Source organism: Cynocephalus volans, chromosome 14 (assembly GCF_027409185.1).
Source record: "Cynocephalus volans isolate mCynVol1 chromosome 14, mCynVol1.pri, whole genome shotgun sequence".
Classification (NCBI taxonomy): domain Eukaryota; kingdom Metazoa; phylum Chordata; class Mammalia; order Dermoptera; family Cynocephalidae; genus Cynocephalus; species Cynocephalus volans.
The window spans coordinates 100,626,709-100,648,882 of record NC_084473.1 but is presented as its reverse complement, the minus strand read 5'-3'; the positions used below and the strand labels follow the sequence as shown (position 1 = coordinate 100,648,882).

Below are 22,174 nucleotides of genomic sequence, written 5' to 3'. Positions count from 1 at the left end.
TGAGGAGCTGATTGAAGGTCACCAATGTGGACATCACTGAGTCCAGGGTTGTTTGGTGAGATCCGCTGTGTAAGACAATTCAGGACCCATAGCCTGGGATTCCGTCAAGCAGTGCTGCGGGTGAAAGTAGACAAATGAAGAAAGAAACTTACTGTGTGACAGTCTTCTGTGTCTACAATCTAACCGTGCTTTCCTTTTCTCCTTTTCTCCTGGGGTCTCCAGTTTACCGTGGCTTCTGGGCAGTGCTGATGCTCCTGGGAGTAGTCGCTGTCATGACCGCGAGCTTTTTGATCATCTGTGCAGCCCCCTTTGCCAGCCATTTTCTCTATAAAGCCGGGGGAGGCTCATTTATTGCTGCAGGTATGTACAGTGCAAAGGCTGGAATTTCCACCATGGCTTTTCTTCAGATCTTTATATTTGCCATTTCTAGATTCAGGTGTCAGTCTTCTAGTATTAGTAATATAGTAATAGTCATACCCAGTAATTCTTGAGTGCTAACAGTATGTCAGATGCTTTCCAGAGGCTTTTCATTTGCCACATGCTAGTCTTTGCCGTGGTATCTCACTATGCAGGTGAGAATACTCAGACTTAGAGGGGGAAGCTCTGCCATTGACTCCCTTCGAGGTGTGCAAGAGCCTTTTAATCTCTCTGACCCTATTAATTTTCCATCTGTAAAATGGCATACTAATATGTCTCTCTTTAACTATCAGGATATAGGTGATTTTTTTGTGTGGTCTTAAAAAGATAGTCTTATGATATTCTTGATAAACATACCTTCATGATTTATTTATTACAGGTTAAAAAAAAAAAAACAAACACAAAAATTCTACATCATCACCGCTCAGTTTTCTTAATTGTGGCTCATGTGCGTTATCTAAGCACATCTAAGACCTGCATTTATTTTAGTCAATTCCTGCTACAATGAGCATAGTACAAATAGAGAAGTAACTGGATAGGTGAGTCTTGTGAATTTGAAGCCTTTTTCATGTAATTAGGAAATAAAAGCCAGACCATTAACTTGAAAACTTAAGCACAAGGCTCTTATTTGTAAAGATAATTCTAGAAAAGTACACAAACTTCAGTATGACTGAGACCAAACTATACATGACTGTGCTGCATTGTAGGATCAGACCAGGAGATTGTTTCCATGTGGGACTGTAGGGACAGTTAAAGAAAAAGAACAGAATAGATAGGTTTATTGTCTTTATAATCTTTGCAAAATGCTGCTCATGCTCATTTAATCAATGGTTAGTTAAAAACACTCTTTTGCATAATATGGTGCTTAGAGATAAGAAAAAAAAAATCAGATCCTCTGTTCACAGAGCTCAAAAGAAAAAAAAAAAAAAAACCCTGTGAGAACAAGAGCCCTGTTTATCCCACTTTCTTCTGTCTTTTATTTCAACTTTTTTCTTTCACTGGATTTACCCATTCGAGCTCATAATTTTTTAACAACCTTTTTTATTGAGATATAATTCACACATTATGCAATTTACAATTTTAAGTGTCTAATTCAGTGGGTTTTTTTTTAGTACATTCACGAAATTGTACAACTATTAGTACTGTTTGATGTCAGAGTATTTTCATCACCCCACAAAGAAACCCCATCCTCTCCCTGCCTCCCTCCCCCACCAGCTCTAAGAAACCACTAATCTACTTTCTGTTTTGATGGGTTTGCCTATTCTGGATATTTTATGTAAATGGAACACAATATGTGCCCTTTTGTGTCTGGATTCTTTGACTCAGATCTCATAATTTATAATCCCTCTGTTTCAATTTGAAATTCCATAAGACCAAACCCCATATATCCCTTAAAAGTGAGTGTCTTCATTGCCAGATCTTTTTTCTCCCCCAAACCACATTCCGCTTTTGCCTCATTCAGCGTTCTAGTTAGGGTGCATGTTATTCCACGGTCTTCCCAGAAATAACGTGCTTTGCTAAAATGTGTAAATGTTTGTTTCTTCTCATTCCTTGCTTTTTTTTTTTTTTTTTGTTTGTTTGTTTTTTTAATTTCAGCCTGTCAACAAAGGGAACATATAATAGCGGTAGTTTAGTACTAACACATTTTGGGCAGCATGATTGTTTTAAACTCAGAAATGCTTTGATCCTGGGTGTGAGGAAAATGGAGACGGACTGGCCAGGCTCCCTCACCTCATACCCCGCTGAGTATAACTCAGCACGTCTGTTGTAAATACGTTAACTGCGCATGCATGTCCAGGTGTTCTTTGGCTATCTGACTTGCACGCATGTGTTCCTTGGTTATCTGACTCTAGTACAAAAGACAACAGCTCTGATCCACTGGAGGGGCTGAGCTCATGTCCAAATGGGGCATGTCAACTTTGCCAAACGCTCCCAGGACCTTTTTCCAGTTACTTGGCTTGCGACCTCATATGAGGGGTCTGTGATCCAGTGAATTTTGCATGTGAAGGGTCTGTGACCCAGTCTGCACACGATGGGTTTGAAGCGTCTGTGACCCAGCAGGACACTGGGTTCCTGGGTTTGGTCCTGTTAGGGAATTGCATGTGTGTGTGTGCATGTGTTTAGTACTTTTGAAAAAAAATTGTTGGTCATTTTTCTGTGTTATAATATGTACAAGAAAGTAGTATATCTAAAGAATTGTAATTGGCTGAGAACTCTGTAGGAAGATAAAGCATTTGATATTTACTTGTATAATCATGTGCCCGTGACCAGTGGCTTTTCTTTTTTCAGTGAATCTTGTTTTGTGTGTGGTAAGGGCCTGAGGGCCTCCCTGCTCTGGACTTTATGCAAAAGCCCCCTGGGAGTTCCGAGGTGTGCCAGGTGTTCAGGGAGCCCTTTCTGAAAGCCACTGAACTAGACGATTAGAGGACACTTTCTTAAGATTTTTACTTTTAATTTCCTTCTTGGCACAAGTCTATATTGTTTGTGTGTGACTGTTTGTATCCCAAGAACAGAGAGAGGTCTTCTGTGACATGAGATAAAATAATTCTATTCATTTTAGCATTTTGGGCAGAAAAGGCCATATGTTCAGGGATAGCTAAGGTTTGTTCTCTACTAGCAATTTTTACCATGAAATACATTCTTTTTGAGCAGTTATAGACCCAATAAATCATCCTTAAACACGGGCACTTATTGACCGAAACACGTTTTAAAGCTTACAATTGTCTATTACTAGCATTCCCCGATAGTGTTGATAGGCAAATCATCCTTTCAAGGTGAAGAAGGAAACATGCATGCTCTCCTGTGTGAAGATGAAAAATATAGAGTATTTTTTTGTCCTGGTTTTGTCAATCAGCCAGGTTTTTTCTGTGCCACATTTAATACAGAATTATGCATACACAGTAGTCATTTACTGAACTCAGTTGAATTGAATTCATAATGCTTTCTTTGGTTAGACTTTATATTTCCAACATAAAAAGATCTTTCGCATGTGTCATATGTTCCAGGATGTCTTTTTTTAGGCCTTGCCTCGTCATTCCCACGCTTGCCCTTGGCCAGCTCACTGAGCTCTGCTGGGCAATTGGAACAGGTGCTGCAGGGCTCAGGGCTGCTGTGTCTCTTTATCAATGCCACATACAGGGTTGGGCACCCTTTATTTGGGCACATGGCCTTAGGGAAGGGCAGAACCAAATTCCACATGGCCCTTGCTGGGCATGTGTGCATAGAAGAACCCTTTGGCATCAGTGTGAAGACCGTTTGGGGGCATTCCATGCATGACAGAGGAATGTGGGTATCACAGCTGTGGTCTGTGAGCAAGGGCTGGGGCCCGTGGAGTTCTTCTTGCCCATCAGCAGGCCCAGAGCATGGCTGGAAGGCTGGGAGGGCGGGGTTGCCACACCCTGTGCTTGGACAGAGACTTCCTCAGGCAGGCCAGGCCACATGTGTTTTGTGATGGGTCAGTTCTGGACAAAGTATATAGTAATTGAGCTCATGTTTTGGTGCGTCACTGCAAACCTCTCCAAGCCTGAACAACTGCTGTCATTTGTTTTAATGTGGACTCAGAAGGACTTGCAGATACAAGGGGGTTGACACTTGTCGTCTCCTATCCCTGTGATACGGGACGTGATAGGAGAGGTGCAGGCATGGTATTCCAAACATTTGGTTCTGCAGAGAATATGGTTATAGAGTACTCCTAATGCCTGGGCAAAGCGACATCGATGCAGCAATCGCTGTGCATAGTAAGAGTCTAAGTGTGTGGAGAAACATAATGACTTGGTCTGTACGTGATAGGACATTCGCACTGGGGGATAAGCTGTAAAAACTAGAAGTCGGTATTTTACCAGTAAGTCAAAGAAGACACGTTTATCTGCTATAACTGAAAATGCCTTTTCCTGAAAGGCGAGCTGGGGTGTCTGCTGTTTCTCTGCTGAGTGTAGAGGTACACCTGGGCAGAGGGGCCTGAAGAGCTTCTGAATCTTGGCTGAATCCCTTGTTAGACTCTCAGGTTGGTGAGACTACGCAGATGTCTTGGAAATCAAAGGATGAGAGCAGCCCCACTCCCCCAGGCTCAGGATGTGTCAACCTAAGCAAAGGATTCCTTTGCTTTGCAATTTAGTCCTTTGGAGCAGGATGGGAGCAAAGTTGTTCTCTGCTTCCAGCGTGTGCCCCCAGGGTGTGCTCTTCTCCCTTGCAGCTGTTTCACAAGTGAGTGTGGCTCCCCGGGGATGTGAGCAGGGCTGTGAGCAGGGCTGTGAGCAGGGCTGGCTGGGATGGACTGTGGAAACCCTCTGCCTGCGGGACCAGCAGCCTGAAGTCCTGCCTCCCGCTACTCACCTGCCTCCCGCTCGGTGATGGGAGCCCTCCTGAAACACTAGTGTGGGAAGGGTCAGCGGATTTAAAGGGAATACAAAATGCCCATCCCTAGCAGGTAAGACTGACTTAGAAGGAAGTGGGATTTGTGGTTTTTCTTTTTTGTTACAAAAGATAGAGGGAAACTATGAGTGAACCGTGCTCATTTCTGCAGGAGATAAGAGGAGTGTGATGGATACATAACACAAGAGGTTTGTTTCTGCTTAATTCTAGAAAAAATAGCTCATAGAAGCTGAGGGCCATAGTGCAGATGCTCATTTTCTTTGGCGTGGACACGTGGCTCACAGACCCCGTCTTCCTCCAGACAGAGCAGGGCGTGGTGGCAGTGGCAGTGGGAGAGGAGTGTGTACAGGCGACAGAGGGGCCCAGCAGGGAGGGATCAGGAGGGAATTGCTGAGGGCCTGGCCCGGAGGCAGGTGCTCTGAACTTACAGGCACACGCACCTTCCGTAGCACCTGCAGTTCCCACAGAGATCCAGGCTATAGACAGCCTTCCCACGGACAAGCAAAGGGGACTCCGTGTATGGAGAACAGGCCTAGAAGGCCAGCGAGTGCCTGGCTACAGTGGCTTTTCTAAAGCTTCTGCATCTTTCCTAGCATGCAAGAAGTAGGCTTTGAGGAGAAAATCGAAAGCATCGCTTCCCAATAGGGAATGGAATATTTCACCAAATCCAGGACTTAACATTTTACTTAGAGCTCTGGTGAAGGTGGATGGTGGAAAGAAAAGAATAATTAATACAAACTATGTGTTACTGATATAGTAGCGAGATGGACTTCTGGTAGTGGAATTAGCGTCTCCAATTTTGATGCAACATAAAATGGTAGTTTGGATTAGTCCTTTGCTCAGATCGAAAGGCTTAAGTATATTTATTAGATCTGCTTTCTAAGCAGGAGAGTAGAAGACCTAGTCATCCTCATGTTTCTAAAAGTACCTGCTTTGTATATTCTCTTTGTGCCTTCTGTTAACATATTTAGGAATTTGTCTAGAAATATTGTTGTCTGGACACTGGTACTATTAGAATATGGAAGGGCTTTCCTTCAAATTTTATTGTGGATTTTCTAATATCCCTTGTCTGACATTCTACATAAATGCCAAGTGCTACAATATGTCAACCTGGCTTAAGAAAGAGCTGTAAAGACTTTTTATTTACGAAATATTTAAACATGTCATTACTTTTCTTTCTCAGATTGTTCTTTGAAAGTTTGTTTCCCCCGACATTGCTTTTCAGTTGAAATGTGTTTAAGAGGCTGTTAGAATCAGTTTCAAATGGGGCACTAAAATGTCAGACACTAAAATGAGGGAGACAGATTCCCAGAGGAAGAATCCAAAAGGGTCATCTCAAACCACATTTTATGTGAGTCTGAACACCCCAGTCCCTGAGGGTCATGGAAGAGAATGCGCTTGTGAAGGCGACAGGAGACACCGCTTCTCTGGAGAGCGCTGTCGCTGTTCTAGTTGTCTCCACCCCAGCCTGGGCTTGTCTCGCATGTTCCTGTTGGATACGTTCCAAGCCATGGTCTAACTCCCGCCAGAGAAATCTAGGGAGTGAGATGCCAGCCCAGTATGAGTTTTGGAAAACCTTGAACTTCATCTTTGAATAAATGTTTCTCCACACCCCCCAAACACCCTCAAAAAAAAAAAAAAATTGCTGTTCTTCGGTGAACTAGAGCTGCAGCCTGGCAAGTGTGGGCTTTAGCTCACATGACGCATGGTTATGGGGTGCACTGAGCCTTCACCCTGAAAGGGAGTTTCCAGATGTGTAAAATGGCAAGATTATTTCTGGCCTATAAATAGTGTTTCTGGTCTGGAAATAGGTGTTGTCATGGTGGAAAGGAAGACTGAGTTTCCATCTGCTTTATTCTCTTTTTCAAAGTATGTGTGTCATTAACATCTGCTATTTACTCAGCGCAGTGAGGGATTTCAGTTCTTTGCAAATATTTCCTTTCTTTCTACACCCTCCGCAAATAGTCACTTTGCTCAGAAATAACTAGTAGTGAGTGGCTAAGGAATATTATATCGGTTTCTTCACTAAATTTTGTGATTTTTTTTCTGGGGGCTTTTTTCCCCCTTTACACTTTCTTGTGTGGAAAGAGGAGCAGGTTAGATATGTAGTCATCTAAATGACCATATTGACCTAAGGCAAGAATCTGTCCCAGAAAGAATTTTTACTTCCTATAACTAAAGGGGCTGGTGGGAAGGGGCAGGAGGTTTGTTTGACTGGACACAAAGCAGAAAGTGTCCTGAATATGAATGAGCACAAATTTGGATTAACCTTTGCTCGGTAACGGGACTGTGGGGCGACTGGTGCCACCTTGTGGAGAGCTTCAGTAGCACACTGAGAGACAGGTTTGAGGTAACTGATCCCTCCCTCTCTTACGAAATGCTGGAACTGGAAGGCCCCCTGGTAAGTTTATTCTTTTGCCACTCGGCCAGTCCTGAAATATTCCAGTCCCATGAGGATCTCTGCTGCTTTAGAAGATTTCGGAGAGTAATGCTTGCTAGCCATTAGCAGGAGCTTAAGGCAAAGCTTAATAATAATAATGGTAAAAGAATTAGCCAATGCTTATTAGGTGTTTGGCATGGTCCAGACACCGTGCTCAGAGCTGGACCCCAGTTAATCCCTCATGACTACGCTCTGAGGTAGGCACTTGCATTATCTCTATTTTACCAATGAATAAGCCGAGTCAGAGAAGTAAGAAACTTGCTCAAGGTTGCTCAGTAAAGAATAATGCTTTCTACCTGGTAAACCTCTGAGGTGGGATTTGAACCCAGGCAGTCAGCATCCAGTCTTGTGCCCTTTGATCACATCCTATTTCCCGAAACTCTGTTATTGTGAGTAAACACTTCCCTGGTGTCAAGTGGAACTCTGCTTTTCAGATTAAATCCCTAATTACTTGCAGAGATGGATACACCCTCATGATCATTCTCTGTTAATAGTTGTTCCTCAATAGAGTACAGATTATTGAGAATACAGGATGCTTAATGCTGGAAATTATTATGCCAATCGAAGAAACTCATGAATGTTTGAGAAATCCAATAGGCATTATGTAGGTCTAGTCGACAAAATAAAAATATAAATCCAGAAAATGAAAGAGAAGAGGCAATTAACATATTTGGAAAGTGGTATGTTGAAGTGTGTAGGAATGTTTGAAAATCAGGCAGATATAAGCATGCTATTGTAACTATGTAAGGAATTAAGGCTGTCTCAGAAACTTGCAGAAAAGTCATTGGAAAACAAGTCTGAGAAAATGCACAGTGGAGATAAGTGGAGAATGCTGACCATTATGCATTAGTTGTTCTACCAGTTTTGAAATAAAATACGTAAAAATGAGCATAATAATACAGTAAGAGAAAACAAGAGCATATTAATGAAAGAAGGAAGAACTAATTATTACAAAAACATAATTTAAATTATTTTTAAGGACTTCTAACTTATTTTCCCCCCAAAACTGTACTTTTTAAATGAATGCAATACTATTTATGAGGCTAGGTTGAAAGTGCATTACCATATAATGTCAAGTATTGCTCTTTAGCAAATGCAGAACTGGCAAATTTCCCTTTTCCCATCATGTAGTGTACGGAATGATAAATACTGTGTTGGACTCTGGAATGGATCTGTGAGAGTAGGTCAGCCTGCACTAATCCCTGTATTTCCTCCTTTAGCATGGCATGAAGGGCTTCATGGAAGTTGAGAAAGGCCTCAAACACTGCAATTTTTGTTTCCTAGTATATATATGAAAACAGGTTTGCAAATATTGTGGCATTTATGAAGCATTTATATTTATTGCGTTAATGCTCTGTGCTTTCAAAATACAGAAAAAATGAAATAACCCTGTGTATAATGTAATTTTCACACGTCATCCAAAGTCTTAGTGGGAGTCTTTTATGAATGTGGGGCTCAAATCAAATAATCCTAATGAACCCTAATAGTTTCTATAGCATGAGAGAGCCCTTCGACTCCATCCCAAAAGGATAAGTAACTTGCCTGTTCTCACACAGCCAGCTCCTTATGAGTCTAGCTCTTTCTCTTTGGTTGTAATTTTTGATCCTCTAAATGAAAGCCTTGAAATGCTCCCTAAGTATTGGTGGGGAAGCTCTCTTTCCAAGGAGTCCCAGAAGAAATGGGGCATGGGTGGGTGTTGTCTGGTTCCTGGTCTGGGGACCTGTTCACAGGTGTCCATTTTATAATTAAGCCCCATAATATTCATTTATGTGTCATTTTTATATGTTCCAAATAGTACGTTACAAAAGTTTTAAAAAGAATGAAGCAACTGGAAACAACCAGCCACAACATAATCCTGTGCTCTAAGCATGTGGAAAGCTTAGCTGCTCAGTGAGGGCTATCGAATGACTGTCAAAAGTTTATTGAGAAAACTGATGTTTGAGGAGAATAACTGAGGCAGTGCTTGCTGAAGAGCTGTGTTCTCAGTGGGCCTCCAGGGCTGCTGCACTGCGGGGCTTGGGGGACAGGGGGCAAGCTCCAGCAGGTGCACTTCAGGTTTCTGTCACAGCACCAACGCGACCCAGCACCATCTTATCAGTTTGGTATAAGATCATGCTCTGTAAAAAGATTTGGTTGCTATTTTTCTAAAAAACCCTTTGTTTTTCGAAAACTCCATGTGTGAGTTAGAATATCACAAAGCAATATATTTATAGTGGATTAATTCACAGTAGCCAACCGCTGGAAACAACCCAAGTGCTTCTCAGTAGCTGAATGGATAAACCAATCGTGGTATGCTCATACGGTGGAACTTCACACAATAGAATGGTACTCAGCAATAAGAAGAGTGAACTGCTACCACATGTAACAATATGAATGAATTCTTAGAAATTATGCTGAGTAAAAACAGCCATAAACAAAAGACTACATATTGTTATGATTTTTATTTATATCACATTCCAAGGGCAAAACTAAGCTATAGTGATAGATGCTTTGGGTGGCGAAGTAAAGAGGCTTGAAGAACCTCTCTGAGTGATGAATACATTCAATTTTTCATGGATTGTGTCTGCATGGGTGTTTACATTTGTCAAATCTCATCAGATCATACACTTGAAATCTGTACATTTTACTCTCTATAAAGTATACATCAATTAAAAGAGTGAGAAAGAGAAACAATACACCTAGAATGTTTTCACCCATTAGAAAAACCTTCAAACGATTAGAGTTTAATATAATATAGTACCTTCAGCTATTAGGTGTGAGCTAATTGAAGAAATGTTCCTGTAAAGGCAATGTATGTTATCATCTGCAAAAGCTTCTCGTGGGGGCGTTGTCCGTTATCCCGCTCAGTGTCCCCGTGCACATCTCCAGAAGGCGTTCATTACATCTTTCGTGATGAATTGATATGTTTTCTCTTACAAAATGGTAGTAAATACGTAGCTCGTCCAGTTTCCTTTGTGTTCTTTCTTCCGGACATGCTGGATCTAGGTTTACTGTTCCATGAATGCTGCTATCCTCAGCCCACTTCACACGCCCCAGATTTTTTATTTGTTTCTAAACTCAGCACAGACTCTCTCCCTGCCTTCCAGGTAGATCCACCTAGGAAAATATCCTAGCCTCCTACTGCTTCCTTGGAATCTTTTTCCTATTGTGGGATGCTTGGAACTGTCTTCAGCCTAAAGTGTGACACCTGCAATCAGGGTTTTAGTGTGAATTATGCCACACGCTAAATGGTTTTTTTATATTATTATTATATATTTTTTTGACCAGTAAGGGGATCACAACCCTCGGCTCAGTGTGGTCCGCACCGCGCTCAGACAGTGAGCACACTGGCCATCCCCATATAGGATCCAAACCTGTGGCCTCCGCGCTACCAGCGCTGCACTCTCCTGAGTGAGCCATGGGGCCGGCCCTTATTATTATAATTTTTATTAATTTTAACATTTACTTGTACATATTTGTGGGGTACAGTGTGTTGTTTGAGTACATGCATATACTGCACAGTGATTCACTTAGAGTAGGTGGCATAGTTTTGTACCCCTTAGTCCACCATTTCTCTCCCCCCCCCCCCAGCCTCTAGTAACAGGCCAAATGTTTGGGCAATTAACTACCGAACAACTCATTTTCAAAATAGCCCCAATGAGTAAACTGATACTATCACCCCCCAAATTTTGTGTTGCTTATTTTCTGGTTCTGTGTAGATGCCTTTACAGAATACTGCCCTGTCTCTAGAGTGTGTGATTCCTCCCAGTACAGATTCTCCTGATTCTAATTCAATTTTTACCTTCACTTCTTTCTTAATGTGTTTTTTGATTATGGCACTGTATGGCTTTTTTTATGCCCACTGAAAGCTGCAATGAGTTGTCCCTGCATTTGTGAGGTAGCATGTCTAAAAGAGGTTAATGAATCATCTGGAATTTCTGATTCTTCCCCACGTAACCGATAACTGCTCATGATCAAGTTGTCAAAGCACATTTAAAGACAGCTTAGTTATATTTAAGCAGTCAAACATCAAGGTGATCATTTTTAAGTAACTCCAAAATACCCTCTCTCTCTCTCTCTTTTTTTTTTTTTTTTAAGAAAAATACATGTGGATGTACTTCTAGACAAGAATATAGAAGTTTGGAAGTTTTCTTATCTTTTTGAGAAAGAAAGTTTTCACTTCTACGGCTAACCTACCCCCCAACGCCTGATGTATTTTTAAATCCAGTTTTTATAGTACGGTAAAAATGTTTTGTAGTATGCCCCCCCTCTTACATTCTTGTTTTTGTGAAATATTGAGGATATGCAATGCAATTTCTCAGTCTTTGACTTGGTCTTGGGGGGATCTGTTTGTCTGTGTTCCCACGCTGGGATTATTTCCTTATTCCTAGTCATCAGCAGTTGTGTTCCTAATGGCCATTGTTGACTAAATTTTATGTCCCCTCAGTTTCAGAAAAAAATGTTTCTAAATTGAATTCATGACATTTAAAGGGAAAAGTTTTCAGCTTTATAAGAGAAGCCATGCAAAATTATAAATTTAAATGATCCTTCCACACACTGCCAATACGAAGGTATCCAACGTGTTCTTGATCCATGGTTTTATTATGATTGTAAATCTTCATGGGCTTTGGGGCCATACTTTGATTCTGCCTTCAGTGAGCAATTTATGATTTTTTTTTTTTGTACTTCAAAAAACAACTATTGTAACATTTAACTGGAAATGAATTTGTGCTTTTAAAATATATAACTAAATTTAAATATAATTTTATTTAAGAGAAAATTACTACTAAATGCTTGCAAGATTTTCTATTCTTGCTAAAGTCACTGTGGCAAGTGGGTTTGAAATGTAACTCATTTGTTACTGGAGCCACTCATTGTTTATGTTTTTATAAGTAAGACTCTTAAGGTATCAAGAGATCACAATTAAGATTTTTGCACAGTAATAGTATTACCCAGAGGAGGAACTCCACTGGATAGGGTGACCGAATGATTGACAATACTGTTTGTTAATAGTCACAATACCCACCAAAGGAAGATACACTTCTGACACATAACCCCCTGTACTCTCCTCACCCATGTGTTCTTTGCAGCATATATGGTCACAGACACTTGCCACACTTTTTCTTTTGTGTCATGCATTTGTTTTTGTTTTGAAATATTTTCAAGTTTACATAGAAGTTGCAAGTCCCTCCACCCAGAGACTCCATTCAGGTTTTTCTAACTATCCCATTAATGTCATTTATAGCAAAGGGTCCAGTCCTGGATCATGCTTTGTACTTAGTTGTTTCATTTGAGTCTTCACCAAACCAGAACAAGTCCTCTCTTGACCTTCATGACCTTAACACTTTTGAGAAGTGCAGGGCTGTGACTTTGCAGAAAAGTCGTGCATTTGGGTTTGTTTGATGTTTCTTACAATTGAACTCAAGCTCTGCATCTTCTGGCTACAAGATCGTAGCAGTGGTGCTGTGTTCATTGTGTTTTCAGCACGTTGCATCAGGCAGTGTGTGGCATCAATTTGTCAGGTCACTGCTGATGTTAACATTGATCATTTGGATACACAGCATTTTTTGGGTTTCTTTAGTATAAAGTTCTATTTTCCCCTTTACAATTAATAAGTATTTTGTGGGAAGAGACTTTGAGGCTAAGTAAATATCCCATTTTTCACCCAGATTTCATCCACTAGTTTTAACATCCCTCAATGTCTCTTACCTGAATTAATTATTTTTGAAATGATTGTCAAGTGGTAATTTTAAATTCTGCCATTTCTTCTGCATTTATAAGTTAGTTTTCTTCTGTCTTTCCCGTCTCTTCATTCGTTTATTCACTCATTTATGTATATCAGCATGGGTTCCTGGTCCATTCAATGAGATATAATATGTTGGTATCATTAGTCTTTTGCTGATCAAATTGACTTGGTTTGGGATATGGGAAGCCCCATCCAGCTGGCTTCCCAAATGCCTCCATCATGCTTTGAGCACGTGTGTCCTTTCTGGTACAACAAGATGTTTCAGGCTCATCTTGTACTTATGCCCTGGCTGGGATTCAATCATTTCCTTGAGATGTCCTGGCTCCTGGTATTTAGAAGACAAGATCTGGACACTTGGTGCTACTGGGGTGTTGATGCTTGCGGACCCTTTCGGGCAACAGAGCTAGGAAGCATATCTAGTTATATGCACACGTGGACACTTTAAAACATGCACACATGCTTTTACTTCTGTGTTCATTACTCTATGATCTATCTCTTGAAAACCATGAACTCTCACTGATGTATCCAGTTCCAATCAGACACCACAGGGCTCCTTCTAGCTTTCCTCCTTTTCAAATTTGTCACTCCATTCTCTGACAGTGAGGCACATGACTCCAATTAGCCTTAGTGCATTAATTTATTTGACCAGTCTACCTGTATGTAGCAGCCTCCTGACTCCTCTCCTGGCCACAGACCTCATGCAGGCCCCCATGATAAATCAGCTAAACCACTGGCCTTTGGTGTCAGTATTTTTCCCATGTTTGTTAGTTCATTTTTCATGTCACTGTCTTCTGTCTGTCTGTCTCTCTCTCCACACACACACACACACACACACACACACACACACACACACACACACACACACACGAAAAAGTATTACAGTATTGAACCCTTGACCTTAACAAGTGATATGACAGAAAGGCTTTGTGATCCTGAAATTTGAGAATACCACTAAGCATGTACTTTTCCTTGGAACTGCTACTGTAATTAACATAAGGGAGTAATGCCGCTGTGCTAAGCAGCACACACACATACAACACTGGCAGTTTAATGGGTAGAGAGGCACTGACTGTTTTACCTCATGAGTGAGATATAATCATGAACTGATCTGATACAAATTGAATGGACGATATCTTCAATTAGGAAAGAAGTTAAAGACAATAGTGATAGAAATGATTATTCTTCATTGCTTTCAGGATGTAAGTCCTCTTCACATTATGGTAATATTTAAGTATGAGTTAATTATTCCTTATTAAGAATCATCAACATGATTACCCACAATACATTTTTTAAAAAATACTCTAAATTCAGGAATAAGTTTTGCAATTTTTGAAAAAAATATGTCTAAGACTACTGGTTTTTCACAAAGGCCATTTCCTTTCTTCATAAAAATATCTGAAAGCACAAGAGATTCACATGATACGAAGAAGATAAAAACCATATCAACAAATAATACAAAGGTTGCAAGGTATTTGCATAAGGCAAGTGATATTATGCAAATACCCAAGCCAAACCTTTACATTAACAGAGAACACCATCTATATACTTGCTGAAACAGGTATTGAAAAGCACAGTAGCCAGAAAACACATGGCATTGCCATATTGCTGTCAAAATCTAAGGTATGGCTTTGTGGGGAGTTTGCTTGTGGGCTCTGCCTTCCCTGTTTCTTGGATATATAGTTGTTGTTCAGTGGCACATTGCTCTACTCTATGTGCCAGTACTTGTGTGTGCATTACAGAGCATGGTGTGAATGAAGGATGTTTCTTATTACTGAAGCATCTATGTTGATTCTTCATTGCTCAGCAGCTTGTGTCTTGATGATGGGAAAGTTTACTCCCTGAAACTTACACACCTCAACATATTTATGGGCCCTTCTTCTTTTGTGTTTATTCCTCCAGCTTCTTTACGAAATCGATGGCCTAAGAGAGCGCAGGTATCCTAAATACTGCAGGAGCACAATTAACGTGAGAAGTGTGATTGCTGGCTGGGATTTAGAAGCTGCTCCCAGCACAGAGTCGCGTTTACCTTTCAGACATACTAGCAATTAGACTATGGAGATTTTATACCTAGTGGTTCAGCTCATTAATTCAACAAGTGTAATAGATTCTTGGCATATTTGGATTGAACTTTAGGACAAATAGCAAGTGCCCTCAAGTATATTTTGCTTAGGGAGCAATTTGAATCCCTTGAGCTGTGTGGTTTGTGTGTGGAGCCTGATGTTTGCTAGTGAATCAGCTTAGCTGACCCTCCAGAGTCCCCAGCTCAGCACAGCACTGCTGATCCCTTCTGGTAATTATGGTAACAGAGGCAAGGAAAAGCACACACTGAGTGGCCATATTCTCAAATTTCAGGATTCATAAAGCTTTTCTGTCATATCACTTGTATACTGTAACATTTTCTCTACTCTTACAATTCTAACCGAGTTTTTGAACTGGTGGATTACAGTTACGTTGGAAGTGATAAATTGTGACGTTGCTTTCTAGTTACTGGTTAGGCATTTTTTCTCCTTCCTTCTTTCCTTCTTCCCTTTTCTTTCTTCCTTCTCCTCCTCCCTCCCTCTCTTTTTCTCTGTCCATTTCTTTTGTTTAATAAAGCTCTTGATCTCAAACCTGTGGTTTTATATTCCACAGAATCTTTTATCATCAATTCTCCTCCATTATTCTGTCAAAACAATATTTCCTTCATGGTGTAATCAATCTTCAGTGTATATAGTTCAGTTTTAAAGAACCATGTATATTCTCAGTGCTTTCATCTCTGTTCTTGTCTGGTGCTTACCTTGGCTTCTATTTCCATTGCCATATTTAATTGCAGCCTTAGTAAGCTGAGTTGTAATAGTATATATGACAAGAATCAGAAAGTTCTGGGCTGAAAATCAGCTCTGAAAACCACTGGCTGCATCTGTGTACCTAAAGCTGGGGGATAATAGTCCCTATTTCACTGGTTTATGGTATGTATTGAAAGAAATAATATATTATAGCACTCATTCCAAAGCAGGCATACCATGAAAAAGGGATAAATGTTAGAATAGAAACTCTACGGGGACTGGGATCTTTGACTCATATTCACAAACACCTAATACAGTGCCTGGCACACAGTAAGCACTCAATAAATGCATGTTAGTGGTTGCTGTTGTTCTTATGCTGCTATAGCCCTCCCCTCAATGCTTAGAAAACTAAAGATAAATGGTGTGCCTATAAAATACATAATAAAGGGTCTGATACAGAGTCCTTGATTTAGCTAGAAATGTATTAGTAGAGGCTCACCATTAGGCAAATGATTGGTTTAAGACAATGTTCTTGGGAAAACATCTTCAGAAAGGCTAAAGGTCTTCTGCTTTGTTTTTCCCAGGCATCCTGTTTTCCCTGGTGGTGATGCTGTACGTCATCTGGGTCCAGGCAGTGGCTGACATGGAAAGCTACAAAAACATGAAAATGAAAGACTGCTTGGACTTCAGCCCTTCTGTTTTGTATGGCTGGTCATTTTTTCTGGCCCCAGCTGGGATATTTTTTTCTTTGTTAGCTGGATTACTATTTCTAGTTGTTGGACGGCATATTCAGATACATCACTAATCAAATTTGTCACGAGTACTTTCTTGGGAGATTTTAAAACAGTATACTTTTTTTTCATTTTATTTCAGTGATCCCAGCATAGAATTAGTGGATGTAGCTTTTTAGTTGCTGCTCAGAATAACCATTTTACTTGTGATTTTCTCTGATAAGAAGGTCCCAGTTTCTCTCCAGATGCTAACATGTTTTCATCTTATCTAAGTGCTATCAAAACCTAGTGTTTTAGGGAGCGGGTGAATGGGCCTCCTCTTCATTGCACATGTTGGAGTTTGTGGAGGTTGTGAAGGCTTGGTAAGAGCATCATACCATCACATATAGTTTGGTTTAAAATCTCCTTGACATTCGCTTCTGCTGCTAATTAAAAAAAAAAAATCCTTGGAGAATAAGAATGGAAAACAAAAATTATTTTGTTTCTTCTCCACACATGTACATATCCATATACAGGTGCACAACCCCTGTGAGCAAATGATTCATTATTTAAAAATAGACAGGAGTTGCTCATGTTAGCAGGAACCATATACTCATCAGTTAAAATGAGCCACCACAAACAAAACTGAGTGTCCTTATTCTGCTTTCTTACCAGCAGTAGTTTGTTTACCTAGTATATTCACTTAATTGTGCATGGTCACATAAGCCTTAAACTATATTTAAAAGTGGCAAATCTTTAACCAAATTATGTATAATGCAGAATGGATTTTTATGAACTTAAAATGAGTTCATTGTATAATGTAATATGGTTTAAAATATGGAAAAACCAAGTGCCTCAGCTTAGTACATAATTCTATTTGATATTTTAAAATTCCCACTTAAAAATTATATTGCTAACATGTTCACCATGTGAATATTTATTGATGAACCATGCTTTTAAATTCTCTAGCTATAAACTTTCAAAATACTTCCATATGAGGATTATAATAGCCTTGCTTTATTAAAAACCATGAAATACTGACTTTCCCTAAGGTTTTATGGTTTCCAGTTCTTCTGATCATTTGGTTCCCTTAATTATTGTCCCTCAATTTCTTCATCTTTACAATACATATATTAACATTTACAGATTCCCTGTTTCCTTTAACCTCCTTGAAGAAAAGTTTTTGTAAGAAAAAATAATTCTTTATTACTCAATAGTTGTAGTGGATTGAACTACGTCCCCCCAAAACTCATTGGAATTTGAACTGTGCCCCCCACGTTTTATGTATTAGAAACTTAGTCCCCACTGTGACTGCTAAAAGGGTTGGAAATCCTATTATGGTAATTGAAAGATGGAGCCTTGAAGAGGTGATTAGGTTGTAGGACCGTGCAATAGTGAATGGATTAAAAATTGTGGTCAGGGGAATGGTTCTGAGGGCTTTAAAAGGAGAGTGCATGAGGAGGTTAGTCTCTGCTCTGTCTGCTCTGCCATTTTCACAATGTGGTACCCTGCCATCACTGTCACCACCACCAAGACGTTTACCAGCTGTGTTCCCTGGACCTTGGACTTCTTAGCCTCTGAAACTGTAAGCAATAAATTTTGTTTTCTTATAAATCACCCAGTTCTGTGTATTTTGTTATCAGCAACAGAAATGGACTAATGCAATAGTGTAGACATTTTGCATATCAAAGATGTTCCTTTGGCACTAATGTTGATTGAAATCAAACCCATCTGAGAGGCCTAGGTCCGATTTGCATTCTGAAACCTTCATCTCAGAGGACATTGTTGTTCGTGAAGACACAGAGCAGCTGCAGGTGCGTGAGCGCTGTCAGAGGTGCAGTGTGTCCTTCTGCAGCTGTGGAGAGAAAGACAGGCAGGACTCAGGCGAGGCAGTCACCACCCAGGAGGTGCCCAGGGAGAAGTGGACCATTGCTTTCCATCCCGCTGTCCTCCCCACAGTGGAGAGCTTGCTCAAGACTTCTCTGCACGTTTTGTGTTTTTCCATTAAGCCTTGTTTCAGTGGCAGGGAGCTTTGGAACAATAGCAAAGGCCTGAGGGGTCATGAGGGCATTTTAGTGACAGTTAGGACTTGCTTGTAATGACAACAATAACAACAATAAAATATTCCAGGTGTTGTTTAATTGATTTCTCAAGTCATTTCAGTAAACTCAGAAATATTTTTGTGATCCTTTTTGTCTTTCTCTGTTTCAATTTTATACGGCTTCATTTACTTCTTTGCTTTTGGCTTGATTATTAGAAAAATAATTATGAGTTCTGTTACACATAGTGACTGTGATACTAAGTTATGGCATGCCATTAAGTTTTCCAGATGATGCTAGATGTATTTGATTAGTGTATGTCATCTGTAAACACAATTCTTTTTTGTAGCACTTTGGAATGGAGCCTTGTAAAGCTCTTTTAATCCTGTTCGTGATGCCAGTCGTAAAGCTGGGGCTCTTGTCAGAATCCTGCAGACATAGCCAATTGTCGTGCTCTTTTACCCGCCCATAATCCTGCACCGACTGTGCCAATTGTCGAGCTAGGGCTGGGTCTGGAGCTCACAGACCCCTCAACCCATTCCAGACTAGGTCACAGACCCCTCACACACCAGGCTGGGTCCCCAGACCCCTCACACGCAGGTCTATGAGCTAGGCAACCGGCAAACAGCTCCTCGGAAGCCACAGGTTGAAAGCATGGCCGCTTGCGGGGTGGCCACGTGCGGGGTGGCCGCGGAGGTAGTAAAACTGCAGCCAAGGTGGTGTGGTGGCACCGCGCAGGCGCACTGACTCTGCTGCCCCACCCCCAACCTGCCCCGAGGCGAGGGGGCCTGATTAAATTATCCCGTTTTCCCAACAAGCCTTTGTCTGGTGTACTGTCTGCCATTTTAATCTCACATACAAGCTGCTTTTAGTGAAGGTCTGAATATTCACAAATTTGAGAAGGTCGCCCTCTCTTGTAGTACACTCATGCGGCCACCATATATTTATCACATGGCAACTGGCTGACGAGCTAATGAGTACAAGGCACCTTCAGGCAGATCTACGCTTCGGAGGCATTTTATGGTTGTAGAGCATCAACCACATTGATTTCAAAGGCGTTCCTTGATCAATTTAGCTGCAGTCGTCGGAAGCAAGGAGGTGAGTGGCGTTTGCTATGTAACAAGTAAAATATACTCAAAAACAGCAGAGAGGTGCAGTGCACGGTTGTTAACAGCCTTATATCTGATTGAGGATACCATGTGGTTAAACGTCTGAGCTGCGTTTATCTCTTTATTGGGTGTAATTGATCAGTTTTCAGAAGTCTTCCAAGTGTTAAAATCTTTTTTAAAAGTGGTGGTTTTGCATCATAAAGTTTCAATTTAACAAATGAGGTATCTTCTCAGAGACACTTCTAGGAAAGTGAACAAGAGGGTCGTGAGTTATATGCTCTTGGGCTTTGGTAAAAACGGTGATTTCTCCACGTTGTGTTTGTCTAGGGGTGCGAGCATGTGTGTGTGTTATAAAAGTTCGGGAAAGGAGAAATACATTGAATGGTGCAAATCAATGTATTTGAGCAACTTTTTAAAAATCAGTTTCTCGTGGAGGGCAGTAACATGGTTGCTTTTCCATGGATGCCACGTTTACTGTTTTACTCTATTGATGATGGTTTATTCAGTTCAACACATAATTCGATTTATATTTTTCATGAAAATAACCAAATTTGGCTTGCAAAGAGACTCGGAATGTGAGAGGTTTTAGCAAATATGGAACACTAGAAAAATTAGCTGGACATGTCTGTAGGTGGGTACAATCATGGGGAAAGACAACTAATGCTGGAGTTTCATGGAAAAATACATATTAATGACAAAAATCAGAGCCAGATTTGATTGTGGTGGGACTCCACCAGGAATGCAGGGGCTCATAAAAAAGACATGAAAGAGAAAAGTAAATTTTTATTGATTGTCTGAAGGAGTTGAATATATGGAGGCATTTCCTCAGTGATTATCGAATGTAGGTGGACAAATTCCAACAGGAACTTAGGACAGTATCTTAGATATGTTAAAAACCAGGGAGGGTGGGGAAATAGCATCTTTTATATTATAATAAGCATAAACTAAGCAAAGGCACATTTAATCTAGTTAGCAGGGACAAGAGGAGAGAAAGATAAACATCCAGTTAGTTTGAAGTTTCTGAACTGGTTAACCAAAGAAGTGCCGGAAACTCTGTCTTCAGGACCATTATAACCAACCTGGACCAGCCTCTGTGATAGGACATATTGGAGAAAACAAGTCTGAAACGACAATGGAGATGCACAGAGAGGTCCGCTGATGGAATTTGGCTTATTGTCCTCCGAGAACTCATGTGCAAATCTGATCCCCAATGTGGCACTGTTGGGAGCCATTTGAGTCATGGGGGCAGATCCCTCATGAATGGATTAATGCTCTCCTGGGGGTGTGGGGGTGGTAATGGTAGTGAGTTCCTGTTCTATTAGTTCCTGAGGCAGGCTGCCTGCTGCTTTCCCCATGAGTAGAAGCAGCCTGAGGTCCACGCCAGATGCAGCTGTCCCAGAATTGTGAGCCACATAACCCCTCTGCTCTTTATAAATTACCCAGTCTCGGGTATTGTGTTATAGCAACACAAAATGGACTGATATGTCCACCCTGGCTTTTGCCAGTCATTTCCCTCCCTAGTGAGAAGCTATGACTGGAAAATTGGAGGGACAATTAGAGATTTGAGCTTTGTAGAATGAGCTACTTCTGGATGTTAGGAATCATATGGAGTATACATAATAATTCTATTTAATTCTATCTATCTAGATAAATTATACATAGATAAATTTGCCTGTATAAGTAACTAAATTAGAATGAGTTTGATTCTTCAAGTGATGATGGATTTCCTAATTCACACAAATGACAAGGAGGGTCTAAATCACTTTATGAAATAAGCATGGTCGGAGTAATTGGCATTGTGCACTGATCCCAAATGCTATATTGATAATTTAGTGGGGAGACGCCTCACTGGATTAGAATAAGTGCACACATAGCAAAGATTTAAATATTCTCATTCTTCTGGGAGTCCAGGAGTTATTGTGACATAATTTACTGAAAATGTAGGATGGTTCTCCCTTTACATGATAATTCCTGTTTTCTTTTCTTAGCATTTCTTTTTTTTATTAGTTCTAAAGAGAGTTTGCCACTGTTAAAAAATTCACCATTGCTTGCAGATAGTATCAGCATTAAAAACTACATAAATGATAAGTATTTAAATGACATAGCATAAAAAAGAATTATGTGGTAAGAGTAAGGCTTATTGCTCATATTTTGGTGAAGCATATACAAAGACACTATAAGAAATAATGATATATTGTCTTCACCCCCCAAAGATATAAAGGAAGTTTTTGTCAAGAATTTTGTGGGTATATGTATACAAATATCTGGGAGAGAAGTGAAGTAGAAAGTTGGATTAACCTCTGTGTGTATGTGTGTGTGTGTACATATACCCACCTGCCTGTGCATGTAGTATGTATGTACGTACCTCTGTGTTATGTATGCATATCTACATTTGTGTAGGGTTGTGTGTATATATATATGTCTGAATACACACACATATGTGCATATAATATATATGTATATAAAAACATTTTGTAAACTATAATCCATATGTATATATGAATTATAAGAGTAATTAGAATGTAAGAATTGCCTATATTATATGTACATATACATATATTCAAATATCTCTGTCTCAGGCATTTCTGAGTTCTTCAG

The 22,174-nt window shown here is 40.3% G+C and overlaps 1 protein-coding gene across 1 annotated transcript in view; it reads left to right on the top strand.

Moving 5' to 3' along the window:
- Positions 1-18,045, top strand: part of TMEM182 (transmembrane protein 182) — a 49,530-nt gene extending 31,485 nt beyond the window's left edge. Inside the window, exons 4-5 of the mRNA XM_063078757.1 lie at positions 223-360; positions 16,303-18,045. Coding sequence (XP_062934827.1) covers positions 223-360; positions 16,303-16,523 — 359 coding nt within the window. The 3' untranslated portion in view covers positions 16,524-18,045. The remainder of the gene's footprint in view (positions 1-222; positions 361-16,302) is intronic.
- The last annotated feature ends 4,129 nt before the right edge of the window (positions 18,046-22,174 follow it).